The 21307-nt window shown below is 35.8% G+C and overlaps 2 protein-coding genes across 12 annotated transcripts in view; one reads left to right on the plus strand and one right to left on the minus strand.

Moving 5' to 3' along the window:
* The window catches only part of LOC105051488 (chromatin assembly factor 1 subunit FSM), a 25990-nt gene extending 7829 nt beyond the window's left edge, over positions 1 to 18161 (minus strand). The window contains exons 1-13 of one of the 11 annotated variants that reach the window (XM_073243624.1): positions 17801 to 18161; positions 16802 to 17652; positions 16579 to 16678; positions 15630 to 15777; positions 15426 to 15531; positions 8959 to 9302; positions 8046 to 8393; positions 7855 to 7933; positions 7640 to 7780; positions 6637 to 7053; positions 6349 to 6486; positions 6114 to 6159; positions 5506 to 5926 (exon numbers count right to left, since the gene is read on the minus strand). In XM_073243624.1, coding sequence (XP_073099725.1) covers positions 5754 to 5926; positions 6114 to 6159; positions 6349 to 6486; positions 6637 to 7053; positions 7640 to 7780; positions 7855 to 7933; positions 8046 to 8393; positions 8959 to 9302; positions 15426 to 15531; positions 15630 to 15777; positions 16579 to 16678; positions 16802 to 17341 — 2580 coding nt within the window. In that variant the 5' untranslated portion in view covers positions 17342 to 17652; positions 17801 to 18161 and the 3' untranslated portion in view covers positions 5506 to 5753. Of the gene's footprint in view, positions 1 to 5505; positions 5927 to 6113; positions 6160 to 6348; positions 6487 to 6636; positions 7054 to 7639; positions 7781 to 7854; positions 7937 to 8045; positions 8394 to 8958; positions 9303 to 15425; positions 15532 to 15629; positions 15778 to 16578; positions 16679 to 16801; positions 17653 to 17790 lie in introns of those variants that run through there. The other 10 variants (XM_019852671.2, XM_073243620.1, XM_010931967.3 and 7 more) reach the window with 10 other exon arrangements.
* Positions 2132 to 3598, plus strand: LOC140851716 (F-box/LRR-repeat protein 12-like). The gene is given in 2 exon segments (XM_073243779.1): positions 2132 to 2967; positions 2970 to 3598. Coding segments are annotated over 2 exon segments (1152 nt in total). The 5' UTR covers positions 2132 to 2276; the 3' UTR covers positions 3431 to 3598.
* Positions 18162 to 21307: the final 3146 nt, after the last annotated feature.

Consider the following 21307-nt stretch of genomic DNA (forward strand, 5'->3'; position numbering starts at 1 on the left):
TCGATTAGGCTGGGTTTTGCTTGATTTCTTCTATCCACTTCGAATTTGAGATTTTTGTCACCAAAATTCTGATGTAGTTTCTTGATTTCCCTGGCCAATTTTGTTTCCTGAAATTTCTTCCAATTTCCGGTGATATACCGTGATATCTTTATATCTATTATCGATGTCTCGGGAGATTGCATTGAAAATGTTGTATAGTTTTAAATTTTTGTGGTTTGTCTTTGTTCTTTTACCATGCGATGTTATTGTTTAATTTTGTGAATCTAATGGTGGAAATGGAAGGTATTTGTTTTGTTATTATGTAATGTCATGTCATTCAAATCCTGTTTGGTGGGAAAATGACTGTTGGTTGATTAGTTCAGTATCTTATGGGACGAATTCTATTACATTTGGTATGTTTTGTGTGTCACGCTCAGGGGAAATTGCTGGTGTAAAAATTGAAGTGATTTTTGAAGTTATGATAGGGAAAAGGTCTAGTAATGTGGCTGTGAATTTAGATACAGAAAAGTAGAGCTCAAATCTGATTTTCTATGGCACATCAAAATTTAATCAAGTTGCAACGATATATATATATATATATATAGAATTGGCAATTGGTGTTGGACTTCAGGAAATTAGATTTCTTAGGTTTGGTTGCTTAATGATTCTGGGCTAAGATAGTAGAAGAATTTTTCTAGCAATGTATGTTGTTTCATGTCAAGTTTCTAAGTGCGTTGGCAAGCTACTTACAGTGTAACATTTGTTACTTTTGATTCTACTTGTCTAGCCCAGCTTTTAATCATTCTTAACAAAATTCAAGATGGTGTAAATTTTGGTTCATGTCAAATCTAAATTAGTCACTTACAAGGATATAAAATATTGACAATGGAAAGCCATATGTATATCTAATTTGGGCTAACCAGATAATATTGTTGTGGCTATTGATGCCTTTCAGTTTAATGATCCTACAGTTCATCCTGTTAATAATTTATTAAGTTTAGAAATGTACTCAGGAAATTTATCTTTTCTGTTCGAGCATTGCCCCAGACCAGTCAGCCTATCAAACAAACTTTGATTTTATTATTTTTTTTGGATTCTTTAGTTCTTTTCTTTCACTTGTTTGTTTAACCAATGAAGTATTTGGCTGCCAGGTTTGAGCAGCAAAAATTCTCCCCGAAGTACATTTGGTTCTCAATTCTGAGTCAATGTGATTTCACATCACTTAGCATAAAAGAAATTAAAGTTGAACCATGTAAAGTTTTTATTGTAGTTTATTTTAATTTTTTATGTATTCTTCTTTTGAACACTAAGAACCAACTTTATGGTTTTTGTACAGTATGGAATTCATATTAACTAATTTTATGGCTTAGCATTTGCTTTTTGCAATTTTTCTTGAGTTTTTTTTGGTGAATTTCATCTTTATATTCCTACTCCTTAAGAGCAATTGATAAGAAAACATGGAGGTTGAAAACTTGCACCATTGATAGTATTTATTGTAGAGGTTATTCGAGCAGAACTTTTGTTTGATCTGATGCATGGCAGCATGCCATACGTTGGTTCTTAGTACAAATGTAATTAGATGATATTTCATCATTATGAAACTTTAGTTTTAATTCTTTACTGGCAAATAAACACATTTAAGTTTGCAGATGCTTATATTTATATGGTCAACATTATTAAGTCTTCATATGCATCTTGTTACTCGTAATTTGAGCTTAAAGCACATCAAAGCCTGAAAGTTCTTCTTGTTGAATATTATTGTCCTCAAAGTGTTTGCAAAATGTCTTGGATGATTTCAGGGTGATTTTAAAGCACATCAAATTCATTTATTTATCATTATATTTTAACCATTATTTCATGAGGTACATTATATATAATATTATGAATCATTTGGTCATCTAACAACTAAGGCTCGATATCTTTTTTCTATATACAGTTGTGGATCTTGTGGATATCCTTTGAACTTGACATCTTCTAATAGAATCACATCTGGAATAGGCTCCGACTATCAAAAATCCATCAAGAAGGGTGTGATTTCTTTTATTTCTGTTGATCTCAGTCGATTTACTCAAGTTGATGAGATAAATTGTTTTCCCATCAATCTGGGCCGTTATAGACCAAAAACTAAGCTTCTTTGTCGCAAATGTGGAGCCCTCATTGGCTATGGATATGGTGAGTCAGCTGTTCTATGTGGCTTTGACTCTGTTGGTTCATCTTCTTCAAGTTGCCAAAAGTATTCAATAAAGATTCGTGCATTACAGCCTTCAGATTAGAGTTAGCTTTCCTTTGGTTTATTGATGCAAAGAATGGATTATCATTCAAATAATGTCGAGAGCTATCTACCCGATGATTGCTTGCTTATTATTTGTCGGAAGCTTCAAAATATTACAGATCGAAATGCTTTTGGCTTAACTTGCCGTCATTGGCTTCATATTCAAAATTTAGCACGCAGATCGTTAAGCTTTCACTTCTCTTATAATCCAAATATTTACCAAGTGTATATTCGATATATACCAAGACTATTGGTCCGCTTCCCCTATCTCAATTCAATATCTCTAGCTGGTTGCACAGAATTACCTGATTCAGCATTGGTTCGACTAAGAGATTCTGGATCAAGCCTTCAGTCTCTTTCTTTGTATTGTTGTTTTGGCATCACAGATAATGGTCTTACTCAAGTATCTACAGGATGCACTAATTTGGTATCTATTACTCTATATCGTTGTAATATCACAGACGTTGGTTTAGAAAGCCTTGCTGAGTATTGTCGGTCATTGGAGAACATAAATCTCTCCTATTGCATATTGATTTCAGACCGTGGGATTAATGCAATTGCTAGGAGGTGTTTGAAACTTTATGCTTTTATGATTTCATATTGCAAGGGCTTAACAGGTATGGGATTCAAAGGCTGCTCGTCTACTCTAACTTATTTAGAAGCTGACTCATGCATGCTTACTCCAGAAGGATTGTTGGAAGTTGTCAGTGGGGGTGGCTTGAGTATTTAAATGTGTCCAACTTGAGAAACTGGGTTGGCATGGATGGCTTGGGTGGGATTGGTGCCGGATCTGCTCCAAGACTTCGATTTCTGAACTTGAGAATGTGTCGTTTTGTTGGTGATGAATCAGTGGCAGCCATAGCCAAGGGCTGTCCATTGCTTGAGGAATGGAGTGTTGCTGTCTGTCATGAGATCCATATTTCTGGATGGTCAGCTATTGGATCAAATTGTCGAAATTTGAAGATTTTACATGTGAATCGGTGCCGAAAGCTATGTGACCAAGGATTGCAAGCTCTACGAGATGGTTGTGGCCAACTTGAAGTGTTGTATATGCATGGTTGTCGTAAAGTCACTCATGTGGGATTAGAGACCTTCAAAATTCAAAGACAGGATGTGGAAATCAGAAGGGAGGAATGTGTGTCCATTGGGCCTTGTATGGATGATTTATTTGCACAGTGATAATTTTCAGAACATAGAGAACTTAAACAGCAACAACAACTACATTTCAAAATCTGCTCTTCTCTCTTTGTAACTTGATCTAAAGCTATATCCTTAAAACAATTCAATGACAATTTAGCTTCAAACATGCTCAGTTTTTCAGCTTAATTTGATTAATGTTTTGATATATCTGTTCCTTTCTAAATATCATGGCATGTGACCTCTAACTCAGTGCAATTACTGTTTGGATATCATGATAAAGTCAATATTTATTTTGCATGCTTGGTCATATAAATGTCATTTTTATTGCCTGTGCCATAAAGATGTTAGTTCCAGATTCTTATTCAGGATCCGCCGGTCAAATTGAATAGGTTGTTCAAGCTAAACAACTTTACCAACTATCATATAAATCTATTTTAATGGCCCAGCATTAATTGCCAGACAACCTGATTACAGAGTGGTCTCATAGTTATGTTACCATTTCTTTGTTTGGTGTTGGTTCAAAGAACTGTATGTTGCCACAACCAAGGCAGGCAGATAAAATCTGAAATATGCAGTTGATCGGCTTCCGCTGGATCTCATTGTTCGAGCACCAGAGAGGACACAGATGAATGCATTCAGAATATTTAAGCTACAAATATGTCCTTTTTGTATTTGGAGAAGGGGTTGTATCTTAATGCTGGACTGCAATCATATATTCATTACTCAAATTGGGCTTTTCAGATTAGTGTAGATTTAGTTCATGCAGTAGGGTGAAAAAGAATTTCATCAGGCATGGTGGACACGTAACAACTTGGGATATCATGTCAATAGTCCTTTTATTAATGGGTGTATTGGAATTTAAATCATGATCTTTATGAATAACAGAGCTTAAGCTGTGTCACTTAGCTTTCCAAGTTCTTTTGCAAACTAGCTGTGACAAACCAAAAGGAGTGGATTGTTTCATAGTCTGATGTGACAAATTTCTTCTTTCCAATTTCATGTTGGAGGAAACTTGGAAACCCTCACACGCATCCCATTCCTCATTTTGTATAGATTGTGAGTCAAGTAATAGAAAGTTCTTTTATCAACCACCTAAACTTGTGCATCTTATAATTACTATTATCTTCCATCGTCTAGTCATATCTGACAAGCCCTATCAAATCCCTGCGCTAGCATTTACATCCTGCAGCTGCCGTTCACCTCAAAAGAGTCCTACAAAGACACCCCACTTGCTGAAAATATTGGGCCAGTGAAATCCAGCACTGCATTCACTCTGATTGAGGGGGGTGGGTGGGTGGGACTCAGTCCTAAAGCACTATGATGATTCATAGTATAAAGCAGCATGTTCTTGTAGTACTTGAATGTTCATGGTAGGGGCAAACAAGTACTAGGAAAAGGGATTTATTTCTCCCCAATAAATAGCCATAAGTTCTTGTACATGTCCGCTCCCCCACCCCAACCAAAACGACAAAAAAAAGGCTTATCATCTCTTCAGAACCAATTCTTGCTCTTCCCGGGACGAATTTATCCCGTTTTCATAAAAAACCGATCAATCCTGAAATAGTAATGAGCTGGGAAATGATATCTGACCAGGATACAGGCTATCTATATTGGTGCAAGCAAAAACCTGAAGATGGGGAGAGGTGACAACAAACATCAAGATGACCTCCAATTATCAAAAGACATTGTCGAATTACGTAAAGTTAGAAAAAAGTTATGTATAATGAGCAAATGAAACAATTAACAAGCTACTGAATTACTTTTGAAAAGCTCAACCGTTAGAAGTAGTCCAGATAATTATCTGGCCAATGGAAAATTTAAGTACAGAGGATCTTCTTAAATATATATGGCACATCCTCCTTGGTTCCACTGTTTTCAACTTAGAGGAATATCAGTGTGTTTTGCAATGGATGCCATTGTTTGGTCCGTCTTGTTTGCATTAGAATAGAAGGAATCAAAAACAAAATGTTCATATGCTGCAAAACTAGAAGATAGGAGGTTTTAAATCGCTGAGGTTCCCAGTTTATGACATGAAAAAAAAAAAAAAAAGCAAAGCAAAACCCTGATCTCAAAATCCTGATATGTGTTGCCAATCGACAGATTAAGACAGTTCATATAGTTCCCTTTGGAAACTTATTTGCAAAATTTATAACCATCCCCTCATAAACATGAACCAAGACTTGGAGAAGCCCCTGAAGAAAAGAAAAAAGAAAAACTTCTTTTATTGTATATACACAAACATCACCCACTGTACCAGCGCTATCAATGCTCTGAATAACCAGTCCAAGACAACAAAACAGCCACAATACGAGATTGCAGGCACCAGCATTACAAAACCCCTTTAATACTGCAACTCCAAGACTCAAATTGAAGAGTTGTCCATGCCAGGGTTGATGCGGTGTTGATCTTCAACAAGATGAGCCTCTGTCTTGAAGCATGGCTGAGAAGATTTAGGAACATCCATGGAATATTCTGACGGAGGCAAACACCACTTTGAGGATAAAGTTGCTGTACCTTTTGGCCTGCAGCTCTTGTCTGTCAAAAATGATGAATTTCGATCAGCATTTGTTAAGTACAACAAATTTGCCAGCCACTGCAGAATGAGTACCAGTTACTAGGTCCTGTATATTGTAATTGTATGAGATCTGGAATTAACACAGTAACTAACATCAAATTATATGTTAACAACCATTCAGTGTGCGGTACAAAGAACTCCTCATACCTGGAGAATTTGACAAGTCAAGCTTATCCAAAACCTCTTTCTTAACCTGTGAAGAATTAAAAATTACTTTATTCTTGTATCATTAAATCTAGTTCAGAGTATTGGAGCAGGATCTAGCTCAAAACTCAGCCTTTTTATATGGTATAGGGTTTTCCTACTTAAAAAACATCATTGCAGACCAATTTCAAGTTCCGTATTTCTATAAAACAAATAGTTTACAGATAATACAACTTACCTGCCAATGATTATTCACAAAATCTGATATCTCACGCACTTTATTTCTCAAAAAAGACTTGGTGCTGGATGGGAATTTGCAGTGCAATAAATCTACTAACTTGCTCATCCCATGAGGGCATGACTGGATGCACTCAACCTGCATGGTAAAATTTAATAGATGATCTGTCATGCCAAAGGAGAACATTAAAACAAGAAACAACCACAAGCCCCATCACCATTCAGTTGGCAAGGAAGCAAGCTTAATGAGAAACAACAAACATTGTACATTTATTTGTAGTGCACTTACAAATTCTGAGAGGTCTGAGTCTGGCATAATTGCTGCACAAACTACAGATGTTGAGCTGTTCTTACTTTGGGGTCGACAAATCTCTGGGTCCTTATTTGATGAATTGTAATTCATTGATTGATCTATGTTAGAACCTCCAGGGCAGGGTTGCATGCATAGTGCTTGCAAACATATCTGCTCAAACTTTGGTGTCCCAACCAGACCTACTGCTGAAATTAGTTCAGCTTTTTCATGCATGAGATTTGATATGACGAATGGTTGATTCTTCTGGAGAGCCTGCTCAGTCACAGTACAAAGATACTTCTGATGCCGGAGCAATGCTCTGAATTCCTCACTTTCAATCTGAAGCTTAAAACAACATGAGCTTTTGGCCTCATTCTCCATGACATATGATGGGCCGTCAACTCGAACACCCTGCTGCTCGGTCAAAATCAGATTTAATTTTTAAACCAGCACTGAGTGTGATGCACGAGTACTTGCAATATCAAGATCAAGATATTTGAAATTTATGTCAGATGGTAGACAGACACACTCCTAATCAATAGTTATCAAATGGAATTTACACAATAGCAGACATAAACAGGATGCCTTATGTAATTTATCTGAGATCAAACGCTCAGAATCAAACTTACAGCAATTCATTTCATCTCTACATCCTTCAACTTTTTCCAAAGGGAAAAAAATCATGATCCTTGCTGGCTAATTAGAAGTTTCTTTATTGATACTGGAAGAACAAGAATAAAACAATGGAAACAGAACCTTTTAAGCGGGCTTGTCGTAACTCTTCTGTTTTTTTTTTTTTTTGACCAAGACAAAATATATGCAGAAAAAAAAATAAAAAAGTATTTACAGAATGGATTATAATTTTATCAAACAAATCAAACCCACTCAAAAGATAAAATATTCACTTCTGCATAATATTATAGCATTTCCAATAGTATGAAATTCCCTGAACAATGCAAAATTTCACATTGATGGATAGCAGTAGATCTAATGAAGATACCTCATCTTCTGAGAGATAACCATCAGGCACAAAGAAGCTGTCTTCGTTTTCATCTTCATCCTCCCTATTTAAGCTTCCTTCCTCTAACAGTTCCTCCTCATTGTCCCCGTCGCAATCTGACAAGCTTTCACCCGGATCTTCCTACAAAAGGAAAACAAATCCTGAAACCAACTACTGGAAATGATCTAGTTCCATCAGAAGAACAAGATAAATACCTCTTCCCATTCCTCATCACTGTTGATGTCATATTCCAAATCCGGGTCCTTCTTAAAGGGTTGTCGTGGCCCAACAACACTACTAAAATTTGCAGAAAAGAAAATATCAAAAACTAGCAAAATCATCAAGGTTTTGATGATAAAAAAAAAATCAGATAATACGAGAGAAAAATCGACGACATTGATCTTGCCTTTTCCTGTGACATGTCCCATAATATGCTGGCCTGGGACTCTTGTCAAACTGCAATAGCTTTTTGATCACTAACCAGATACAAGTTGGAGCCACATAGGCATCTTCCTGACACGAGATTTCATTTGGGATGGTTTCTTCCCATTTATCAACCAGCATATCCATGTCTGGTTCACCATTACCATTCACTTTATCACAAGCACAACCCATATTTGGAGTTGCAACTTTTCCAAAGGATGATCCTCGCAGCTTAAGTTCTTTAATCAATTCAACCTTTGGATTTCGCCTTACTCCCCACCGGTTGGATCTATTGGAATAACGTGCTTTGTGCCAGCTAGCAACATGCAACCTGAAATGCATGACCAAAAAGTCAAATTTTACTGGATCTCTCAAGTCCAAAATTATTCAGAATATCTTTCTTTTTTTATCTATTTTCCTAAAAATCGTTGACATGAAACTGCTCTTATTTTGTCACACTACTTGGAATGCTTGTCTAGCCCATGCTGCCCAAGCCCTCAAGTTGTTTATTCTAATTATGCAATTGCAGCATGGAAGGTTCCTAGGAAACAGTCCTTCAAAATGTCAACTGACATAGGCAGATGAGAATAAGGATAGGAAGAGTGACCAGCAAGGTGTGCAGCTTTAGCATTCCGAATTTAGAAAGATACAATCCATACTCTGACAAACATTAACTTTCTACTGAAATGGCACATGATATTCATATTTCCCCTAATATATATTTTATTGTCTCCAGCATAAACAAATTCTTGCCTGGACTTACCAAACCTGGACCAAGTTACCAATTCTTACTGAAATCAATTCTTTCAAACTTCACGACCACAGATATCAGGAGGAAAAAAAATCAAGAAAAAAATAGTTGAGAATAAAAGGAAGAAAGGAAAGCTGCAACTAACTTGCGAAGGTCCTCCACAGTATGCAGGCTCTCTTGCTCAGAAATGACACGGTCCATTGGTTCAACAAGATCTTCAGTTTTACAAGGTGATGCTGGAGACACATTCTCTGAGTTGTCTGAACAATCATTGCTCTTCTTGCTTTTAAGAAAGCGTTCCATAATTGTAGCTTGCTTTTGTAGGGCAAGTTGCTTTTTTAATTCAGCTTCTTCTCTTTCCCGGCGCCGTTGATCCCTCTGAGCTTCTTCTTTCTGCCTTTTATGTTGTTTTCTCAGTTCAGTTTGTTCTTTTTCATGACGTTTTTGCTCTTTTTCAGCTTCTTTTTGTAGCCGCTTAAGTTCCTTTTCCTGCAAGGTAACAAGATACATTTAAGGTTGGTGGGATTTGCAAGCAAGATAATTCAGTATAAGGCCACATATGAACCAAGCTGTTCTTGAACAGTTCAAGCACGGCTCTTGGCTTTGCTAAGAACTTATTTGGGCTCATTCAACAATTACAAGGATGAAGTTCAACCTCGCTAGACTGATTATTTATAAGCCAAACTTAAAGAAAACCTAGTTTGGATCAATTAGGTTTGTAGGCTAAACTTGAATTGTAGTAACATATTTCCTTAAGAGAATTACAGAAATAAAACCTTTTAAAAGACAACATAAATGAAAAATAGAAAATGTTTGAATGTTGATAAAAACTAAGCAAGTTTTAAGAGCTCACTATAAGCTTTTAATCACTAAACTTGACACTAGAATTCGGAGACCTAGAATCTAATATAGAAATGGATGCTGGATTGCACTAAAAAAAAGGAAGAAGAAGAAACTAGGTTACGAATGTGAACAAGTTTGGACTGGACTAAACATATACAAAACCAAGCTTCTCTCTATGCAAACTGAATAAACCATCCATGGATTAACTACTTGAGTTTGGTTTGGGTTGCAGCTGCAACTTTCAGTTTCAATAGTTTCAAATCTAAATTTTAGAGTTTCGGCCAAAATAATTAAAAAACAAAAAAAGAAAGTTGTTAGATAACATTTTTGAGAATTTTCAATCATATATGTTCTTTATGAGAAGTTTTGGTAGTAGTTTTAGGACAAATTTAATATTATATGCACGTAAAATTCATAAAGTATACTAACAATGTCATGCTGTAATCATACATATTATTTACCTGTTGCACTTCAATTGTTCAAAACTAATTACAATTGCAATTGTGAGATTTAAGAGCCTGGTGTATTTTCTTCATCATTATATAGCAGACCTTGCAAAAGTCTTGAATTTAGCATTTCTTTTTTATATTTTGAGGCTAAGAGGCCACTTAAATAAATTCATGTAATTGCAAAAGATGATTATTCATTTACGTAAAAAATATATGTTAATTATGGTGAATAATGGCTTCCCGAATTTAGTTGTTCATATTAGTATCTATAAAATACTATAATGGGGCCTCACTAGTATTTATTAAAAATAAATAGTTATTAGAAAATAAGATAATATTTATTAAAGAAGGGATTGTGGTCAATTTAAACCAAAACCACCCATGCACTTTTTTTCTGATGGGGTTTGACTTTAGATTACCTCTACAGAAACTAATAAATTTTGATCGAAATTTCAAACCTTGAATTTATGATAAAACCTCGAACAAGCTTCCTAAAACTAATTTGACCAATCCTCAGATGACTTCGTAGTTGTTTTATTTGTGTATTCTAAACTCATACTACTTTTTATCAAGGTTTTTGACTCTACAGGTTGGCCAAGATTCAGTTGACTTCTACAATTGCAGCAAGTTTTGGAAGTTCCAGCCTAAATTGACCCAATCTATTTTTTTTTTTTTAAGTGCTTAATGTTTTCTTCTGCCCTCTTTTTCTTTGAATTTCATTACTAATTAGATTGTATTACATGTTGCTATATTTCTTTTTTTCCCCTTACATGCTTCCAAAAATAAATTGTAATAATGAAATAAAATGGGGTTTTCATTTAGACAGGCTTCTCATGCTTAGTCAGATCATTAAAATAAAATAGAATAAAATATAATCAAACTGAATTTTTTTTGCTTAGATAAGTTATTAAAATGAAATAAATTGTAATATGCATAGATGGGTTATTAAAATGAAATGTGCTTACACATTTTTTTCCTTGCTTAGATTGATTGCTATTTTATACTCTTGTGGCCCTGAATATGTATATACAAATGATCGTATATTCTTTATTATCAATTGAATGATATTTGGTATTTGAACTTAACAAATAGTTATATCCATGCGATATATTTAATGCATTAAACCTCAACAGTCAATATAGTTCAATTTAGGACTAAAACTACCTAAACTACAACAAATAATTCCAAATATGATAAAAACTATGTCATATAACTTGCCTTAATATATTTTACCTTTCTCTTAGTTTTTCTATTTTTCTTGACTTTCTTAATTAAAACTCCAAAAGTCGGAGTAAAATTACAATAACCAAAACTCTCCGCAGGGACCAAAACCGAAACTAAGTTTTAAAAACTTGCTTATATTCACCCAACCCAGTGAATCCTTGATTTTTAGCTTCATCTATGTGGAAAAAATTATCGTCACTGGAATGATTCCTTATAAAAACTTTCATGGCACTGAAGCAGCAAGATCTCAACATGATATTTGTTTTTACACAAACACAAAAGCAAGATCTCATCACGTGCTTTCCTTCATCATGGCCTTCTTGCAGGGGTATGACATCACCTAGGCAGTCATAGGAATTAACATCATTTAAGGCCTAAGTGAAATGCCTAATGGCTATGTGGATTTTTGGAGAAAAGGTCATTAAAAATAACAAAATCAGTTCACTTCATAAATAGAATCATATGCAGCCTTGCATTATCTAATAATATACATATTGTTCATAAACATTGATTAAAGAGCATCATATTGATAAATGGTCAGGTCATAAATCACTTAAACTAAACAACAATGACATATTTCATGGGTTTTATTTACATTAATTTTTTATAAGTGATTCAAATATCTAAAGCTTCCTAGCAACATAACATTGTCAAGCATCAATTATTGTTTATGGGTACACATTGTAATGCATTTGCTTCTCTCTGTTAAAGTAGAAATGTATTTAGTTAGAAAGAGAATGAATCAAAAAGGTAATGTTAGGTTTGTCGTACCGGTCAGTACCAAAGTGTACCAACCATATTGTACCATATCAGTATCAAACCATATACGATACGGAGGCCATACTAATACTCAGAATGCCGAACTGGGTACCACACTGGGCATATCAACACTGTAATAGAATGTTGCTAATATAGGATCTGGTACCAATATGGCAAACATTGGGTAATGAATCTAATAAACTAAGGAACAAGGTGGTCGCTTAAGACAAGACAGACCTTAAGCAGTCAAGTGCTCCCAAAGGTGCCAAAATATGTGCTCATTTGGCAATCTCACTTGAAGATGTAGAAAGTGATAGTGCCTAAGCAATTGGGTTGCCTAGGCACCGAAGCAACCACCTTTGACAACCTTGCCTTCATGGAGCACAAATAGTAGCTTTTCCTAAAGAATTTCTTTAAATATTAACTATGATTTTTCAGACCAAAAAAATAGTAATCTTTTAGATGATGCCTATTTGTATCCATAACACCTCGCTAAAATCAAGACATGGCATTATCCACTCAGCACATTTTAAGTCTTCTATTGAGCAAACTGCATTTGGACATGGACATGGAACTGCTATGATAGAAAGAGATTCCAAGAGAAGTGAATCCAGTTTCCTCTAGTAAACTTGATGGTCTACCACAATCCTTGCAACTTGAACAATGATTACGTGTGGAACTTCTGACTGTTACACAAACTGTAGACTCACCAAATCTTAGAAAATGAAGAAATATAATGTTTTGTTCAGATATCAAGCAAAAGTTGAGTATCATGACTTGACCATGTCCTCATACAAGCTTCAATGGTTAAACTACCCCTTTAATGAGCTGGGAGCACATCTTCATAGCCCCATGGCATCATATTGCACTAGTCATGCTACTTTAGACATTATTGCAAACAAGTACATAAATCCCAGTCCCAATGCCTGTAGATTGGGCACCTGCTTGGTATCATACTAGAATGCCCGCACGTTACATGGTACACTAGCATCCCTACCAGGACCTCTTTTTTAATTCCTTTTCCCTTTTTCCACTTATTTGATGTTTGTTAATGTTATTTGGGGTTCTTATTTGTTTGTTTAGGGTATGTGCGGTTTTTGAGACTAGAATGGGTTTTTAGTGTCAACACCGATCCTAGCACAATTTGGCCTGGGTTATTTTTTAGGTGTTCTTTTTGTGGTGCTCCAATTATAGCTAAACTACTCTATGAAAACATAGTCATAAGCTTATTTTGGCATTCCCGAAGCTAACCTTTTCCTTCTTCTTCCTCTCTTTCCACCTTCATCTTTTCTTTCACACTCATATGCAACACAAAGGAAAACGCCAGCCAGATATTTTTTTGATTGCATCCTGGATGGTCTCAAGGCGAATCAGCTAGTCCTGCTTCTTTTCCCACTTGGTACAAAGTAAGGCAGCACTATACCACCCAATCCTAAGTTTTCAATGTCCCAAGCTCATACCAAGAAGTTGTCAATCACTAATCTATCCAATTTGCAGGGTACGGGAAAATATCAACCAGGACATAAACCCATGCTTGCAAATAACAGCCAGCTGAAAGGGGAAAATATTACATCCACCCAGCTTGAAACAGCATAGATGAGCTTGGTCGCTAAATTTACCAATGTTTTTTACTAGACATCTTGAAAAAGATACATTTCAGCAAATCATCAACTTGATGGGCATCTAGAACCTTAATGCTCCAATTGGAGAGAGAGACTTAAAGAAGACCGACAGATTTCTTCTTATTTAGCTTGTAGATAATCAGGCTGAAATGATTGCCCTCCTTTTCACCTTCACTGTCCATTCTTGTCAGAAAGAAAAAATGGTTTAGGTTACCATATATGGAATCTCCATAGAACATTTAGTAGGGAATGGAGGCCTGCAGATTAGACCCCTGCTTAAGATAGGGAACGGTGGAGACAAATAGGAGCTGTTGGCAGGTGGCAATAGGAAGGACAGGTCGATTTCAGGTTGGGCTGAGCTCATGTATCAAGTCCCTTTGGGCCTGTCCCACACCCGACCCACAGTCAACCCACCTAACCACATCTAACCAGCTGGCCCATTCAACTAATTCAGGCTTATTTAATTTTTAACTTTTCATTGTATGCGCATCATATTTATTTTTCACAATTTCCAGCATTATCCATGCTACAAGTTATTTCAAATCCTCTTTTGCTATATCAAATAATCAAGTGATTTCAAAATGCTGGTGTTGCAGGTTGTTCTTATCCTAGAACACATTGAGGGTAACCTCTGCATCTACCAAAAAAAAAAAAGCAATTAACAAATAAAATCATATTAAAGGTGCATTACATACCCTTTTTTCCATTTATTCTCAATATCTAATGGTTCATGTCATTCAGTAACTGAAAATTAAAATATACAATAAAAATATAATGATATAAATCCCTCATGACATGATGGATTGAGAGGTCTTGACCCGAGTCTGAGCCATTGGAGAGTCAGGGTTCGCAAAAGCATACCCAACTCGCAAACCCAACAGGTTAGCTGGGTCTTGGATTCGCCATTGGGTCTAGGCCAGGTCATGTTGGGTAAAGGGGTCCGGGTCAAGATTGCAACCCCTAGTTAGATCTGATCCAATGGTTGTGGTCACCTATTATGGCAACCTCATTGTTTCCTATTAGAAAGGCATGTTACATACAAGCCCAATCATCTTTGTATAATGTCCAGCAATCTTTGAAAACTTCCCATATTACAAGGATTCCATTCAATACACAGGATTGATATGAATGAATACACAGAAATTATAGCTGAAACTTTGCTCTAAACAAGTTATTCAAGCTTAGGTGATGCTTGAAATGAAGGCAAGCACAATTTGGTTTCAACCAGATTAAGCTTAACAAATTCGATATTCAGCTCAGCTGGTTTGCATCCCTTATACCATAATGCTCAAAATCAGCAAGTTAATTAAGCTTTTTTCCTTTTTTCGCTTGTGTAGCTATTTAACACCTAAGCAACCGATAAGCAGTACCTCATGTTTAAAAGGTAAAACATCAGATTTCTGACCAACTGCTTGGTTGTGCAAACCAATGCCCCCTAGTGCTGTCAGATAAATTCTCAGGTACAAGAAAGTACCTTACCAGCTATCAAAGAGCAATCCTGAAACATCTTAAAGCAGATTAGTTAAACGTATGCACATGAAAGAAGGCAGTGAACCTTTATCACATGTCAGCATGTACAAGAAATTTGTAGGCTAGGAGGGTTACAGGTCTTGATGGAAGTAGGCTTTCCACCTATCAGACACAAATCTTCTCTGAAAATTTTGATATACACATAATTCAATAAACATATGATATCAATATAACATCACACTTACAGCTTGACACTTCTCCTTCTGAATTTCACGATCCACTCCTTTCTTCTCACTTTTAGGGTCAAAATCCTTGATTAACGCCTCTTTTGGCTTGGCTTCTGTCACATACCTAACAACAAGAGGATTTTGCATTCAGTGGCTTAAATATCCATCCAAGGAATATAAAGAAAGAAAAAAATTAAGGAAATTTTTCATAAACACACATACATGTCAGTAACATTCTTTTGTTTCAACCTTTCAACCAGTAACCTGATTCCCATTCCATTTATTGCTTTTCCAAGCTTTTCCGATGTTTTCAAAAGCTCAGATTTATAATTTTCATGGCTTTCTGGAATGGACAGTGCTGACAGTGTTGCTGCAATAAGAGAAGCATTATTACTAGTCAGAGCTGAAAATTACCAAGGGAAGCTCTTTGTATGCATGGAAGGCAAGATCGCACTTTTAGCAAAAAAAACCATGTCACTAGAATCTATTAGTTAAGTACAGGAGGAAAATGAACAGCAGAGACCTGTCATCTTTCTGTTAAGGGAAAAAAAAGAATGAGAGGAAAAGCACAGGGTGTGAAATGAAAATCCTATTCAAATCATAAAAATTAAAGGCATCCAGACCAGTTATTTGGCAAAAAATTGTGATCTGTAGGGCATCAATATGCCTGTACATAAATGATACAAATCTTATACATATATAATTCATCCAACTATTAGTAGGAAATAACTCCAAGCCAGATAGATAAGTGGGAAAAAAATGTGAAGAAAATGACACTGGAAAGTTCATAGTGTACATGTAAACATATTTGTTCAAGGATAACATTATCAGGCCTGCTCCATTATTTTAACTTTTATGTGCAAATAAACCAAAATTATAGACATCATTTTCCACAACAAAATGAACAAAACAAAAATGAGAAGCGCATACTTGTTAACTTTTATTATCCATAAAAGGAGGAGCCACATGTCACATAATCTGCAGAATAACTAAGTTACCAGTTTTACAAAATATTGTGAGCCCTAAACTCCTTGCCATTGTGGAAACCTGATAGAAGAACATGGGAGATAATGAATCATGTTTAACAATTTAGAATCAGATTTGGTGCCATGGGGTTTCATTTTGAGTCACTTCAGCGAGAAGCACTATCCTGACCAGGACAGGTTCTTACCTGAAAGAGCAGAAATCCTCTCATGAATTTTCTTACGACCTATACGCCGAATGCTCAAAATCCAACGATAAGTTATGGGAAGCAACTTCGTATCTCTTGTCTGAATGGTTCAGGGCACCAACAAAAAGAATAAGATGAACAGTATTTCATGCCAGTCAATATCAACCAAAATAGAAGATAAAATAATCAACCAACAGGAGAAAAAAATGATCAGTAGTACGACCTCCCAACACCAGAGGCACAGCTGAGATTCATCTTCTAACACATCAGCATCAGGATCAGCAATCCCATACATCACTCTCTGCCCGATGAAAAGCACTGTACTACGGACTGATGCCAATGTAATCCCCTCCCAGTTCCCCCCTCTTGCCTTCAACTTACCATAGATCTCATCCACCAACTTGGAAAAGGGGAGACTGCTCTCCTCCAGCAAGCAGGCAACCACTGAATTGTTCGACAACAGAGAATACTCATCCAAATGCAACTTATAAGATGAAACCTCCTTGTAGTACTCGAACAGCTCCTCGAGCTCCTGACGATATGTTGTGATCAGAGACTCCTTATCTGCACCAATCACATTCTCCTCAATTGAAGCTCTTTTCCGTTTTAAAGGTTTCTTAGCCCCCTTCTTTTGATTTTTTTCTGTGTCTTGCAACTGTTTAAATGTCTCAGAACGAGATTTATCAAAAATCAACTTATCACTATCAATTTGAGGCCCATTCGAGCAATCCACTTCACAACTATTTGATACAATCTCGGCCATTGGAAGCTTTTAAAGTTTCTCTAGCCGGAACCACATTAAGAACTGGTGGCAAAGAGAAATGAAGCAGAAACCTAAGAGACTTCAAATTTGTAGGTTTTCTTCGTATAATATGTGGAAAAATGAAACCTTTACCCCATTTCTTCTCCGTGAACAACAGCACTTACACGAAAAAAGGCTTCTTTCCCAGAATCTTAGTATTTATAAGGTTTTAGCCATCGAAATACGAGAGTCTGCGATCCAAAAAGCATCAAAAACAAATCATTCCGATCTCTGTTCTTCCCCTCTCTCCCCCAGCAACAACATCTTCAGACCTGCATCAAGAAAAGACCAAATCCAAAACACAACAAAAAACAACATGAAACAAAAGACAAGAACTGATCAAAATGAACAAAAATTTTGGCGGGGGGGAGGAATCAAATATCGCTTCAAAAATAATCAAAGAAAACAACCATTCAAAACCTCATTTTTCCCGTTTTCGGCGATTGTTTTTACAAAAATCACCATAAAAACATCAAATTGGAAGCTTTACGTCGACATTTAAACCCCGAAACGATCGGAAAACGTAACCCCAGCGACGCCGACGTTTCGACTTCCACTGTAAGTGGGCGATTTTTTCCCCTTCCTCTCTCTTTTTCCACTTCGCCGTCTGCTCGTCGCTCGGTTTAAGTGGGAACGAGAAACGAACCCAAATTACTCAACGGCGTCCGCCCGATCAGCTTCCATTTGAGTCGTACGGCTTTTCCTGCTCCAAGGCCGCTTGATCTCCAGATGGAGAAATTTCAGCCATCAGATTCAACCCATGGGCGCGTGGATTGCGACGAGGCCAAGAAAACCCCTTCCCGCCAATTGGACTGGTTTTTCCGCTGCCCAGCGTCCAGCATATGTAACGCGGGTTAAATGTCCTCGCGGAGTAGTTTGCTTAGATCGTGACAACCCAAATAGACGATCCTGACCGTTAATTTAATGAAGTGACTGTCGATGTGATGGGGAAGACCTTGCACATGGGGGCCAGTGGACACCCTCTGGAGAGTTACGCAATGATGGCAGAATCGTTGGATCAATGGATCTGGACAGTCTGATACGTATCTGCTGAGATACACTGGTCCAGCATCTAATGTCCCTTGTGGTTGGCTAAGACCACATCATTGTAATGACCAGAAGATAATGATTACAATGGCATGGTGGTTGTGACTATTGATGGGTGTGTGTTTTAGAAAGCACATAAATTTCAATTTTTTTAAATTATGATATTAATAATGGCATGTTCCATCTTATGAAATTTCAATTGCACAAGGATCGTAATAGAAACTCAATCATATAACATGCTTCCAAACTTATCTTGCATCATTTTGAGGTGGGAGTTTAGCATATTTTTATATTTTATTTAATAATATTGTATAAAAAAATACCCTCCTGTCATGGTAAGTTGTCATTATATCTAGATTATTCATGCATGCTACAACCATGCACAAAATTAAAGATAAATTACAATTTCTATCTATGTTCATTGATTTTTCTATCTTTCTGTCATATCAAATCTATTCAAATTATAATCAAACCTTACCATTTTTCTCTTATTTTTCCAATTTGCCCTCCAAGATATTATCTTAGCACCACCTTAAAATCCAAATGAATTCATTTAGATCATGGATATGTCTCCCTGCCTTTTTATCCTTCATAATTTATTAGTAAAGATAAATTTTCAATATTCTACGTACATCTGCACCATATTTAACTTGATAGTTTTCTTTCTTCAATTTTGGCATCTTTTTAAACTCCAAAAATACTAAAAAAATATGAGAGAATTGAATATGGATATGTCTTTTTTGTACTTTATGTATCATATTTTTTTAAGTTATATTTGTATATTTAATTTATTTCTATGATATCTTATTTTTATCTAGCTCAGTATTTATATTTTATTATTTAACATGTACTGTATTTTTTTTTTTTTAGCTAAGAGGAGCTTTTCTTCTTTTTTTTTTCCTCAAAAGAAGAGGTGTTTCCCTAAGATGGACGTAAGCCGTCTTTTTTGTAAAATGGTATTCTTATGAACCATCTCAAAAGGAAGAAAAAATTCAAAGTCATTTATATTTATAAGTAATTAAAGAAAAAAACAAATTTATTGTCAACTTCGATGAGGGCATAACTATTGCATTGCTTTAGGAATCAGCTCAAAAAATCAAATATAATTTGCAAAGTTGAGTCGAGCAATGGATAGTCAAATTGAGTCCAAGTTCACCTTGTTTTTCACGTATGTATGCAAATATATGTGAATATGTATGTGTATTACACAACACAAGGATAAATACAATCCTTAAAATCAAAAAAAGAATAATTATAGAATACTTTTAAATTACTAGAGTGCTGCAGGTGTGATGCATGTTATTTTCAAATCCATTGAAACCTAAAAATAAAAATTATAAAAAAGAAAATAATCCAACCATAAATGGGAACTAGGTAGGCAATGGTAAAAAAAATACGATTAGATTAGTATGCCTAAAAATAACTCATTAGAAGGTTGCATCATACAATAAAGTAGATGTTAGAAGAATCAAAATCTTCTTCAGTTCTTGCCTTGATTGAAGGGCTCGGATCATACCATCACGACCATCCATTTAGTGCATGATGATTGTGATTTAATGGATATTAGTGCTGTACATGAGATAGTATGCTTTATGTACAGTAAAAGCCCTAATTGCAACTCTCTAACCTAGTTTTATTCATCAATTTAACAGGTACTCTGTTACCATCAAAAAAATAGCTTTGATGCAGAGAGGATCAAAATTCATGTTAGAACCATGACAATATTTGTTTTCCTAAATTCATTCTCCGAGCAAACATATTGCTTGCACTAGACAATGTATTGTGGGTAAGTATGGTCTTGTGAGGTTTTTTTCACCATAATCAATTAAGGTCCAAGCCTACATCTATGAGGCCAAGTGATCTTAAATCCAATCCAATGGTGATCTTAATCTTAGTAGCTGAAGTACTAGGCTTGGCCATGAACTTGTTTCTTAGTTTTCATGGAGTCATGCCATGTCCATACAAAATTTAGGATGAAAATCCTTTAGCTATACTTAAAATGCCCATGAAAACTCATGCAAGTTTGGTGTATTTTTACTATGTTGTCACAATTTTCATAATTTACACCAATCATCACATGGCACAAGGCAGGAGAATTTTTCATGTGCATGAAATAGGTTCGGTCTACAACTTGAAACTTGATAGGCTTGACATGGTTTGTTAGTTGTGTATATTAAGCATAGTCGATATGTAATCATGTCCGTACATCATGTAGAGCCGTAAAATGAAACCACATTGTATTCCAGTAAATCATAATCCCAAATAGATAGCTTCAATATTGGTTTCAAAAATTTATTTATTCTCTATACTAATTCTTTATTCAACCTAATCTTGTCTATTAGTGCATACATGCACCCAAATTTATGGCTTCAACCCGAACCAGCCGGTCTAGATTGTCCGCAACCCCTAAAATCAGGGGGTATCCAAAAGGTGGGCCAGCTCTCTCTCTCTCTCTCTCTCAAGTGGGCCAGGCATGATGTCAAGACCATATGCCAGCCTTAAATGCTAAGGTCATAATATGCCCAAAGAAACCATGAATCTCCAGTACCGGATGGATATCCAACGGCCATGCTTTAAGTTCAAAACCAAGGGCCCTCCAAGGTGACACCTTTAAATCTATAAATTTTTTTCCCTTCTTATCTCAGTTTTAATCAAAAATTATTGTACATACCTGTACCAAAAAAAAAAGACTGTACATACCAAAAAGAAAAAAGTCCTACTCCATGGTCTATTAACCATCTATTCTTCCTACAAACAACAGATTTTTTTTTTTTTTTTTGATAAATGGTCATTAGAAGCATCAATGACAAGGAAATAAGCAGGAAAAAAGATTAATAGTCTCCAATAATATAGCGGACCAACCCAATTGAAACACGCACA

Source organism: Elaeis guineensis, chromosome 9 (assembly GCF_000442705.2).
Source record: "Elaeis guineensis isolate ETL-2024a chromosome 9, EG11, whole genome shotgun sequence".
Lineage (NCBI taxonomy): Eukaryota > Viridiplantae > Streptophyta > Magnoliopsida > Arecales > Arecaceae > Elaeis > Elaeis guineensis.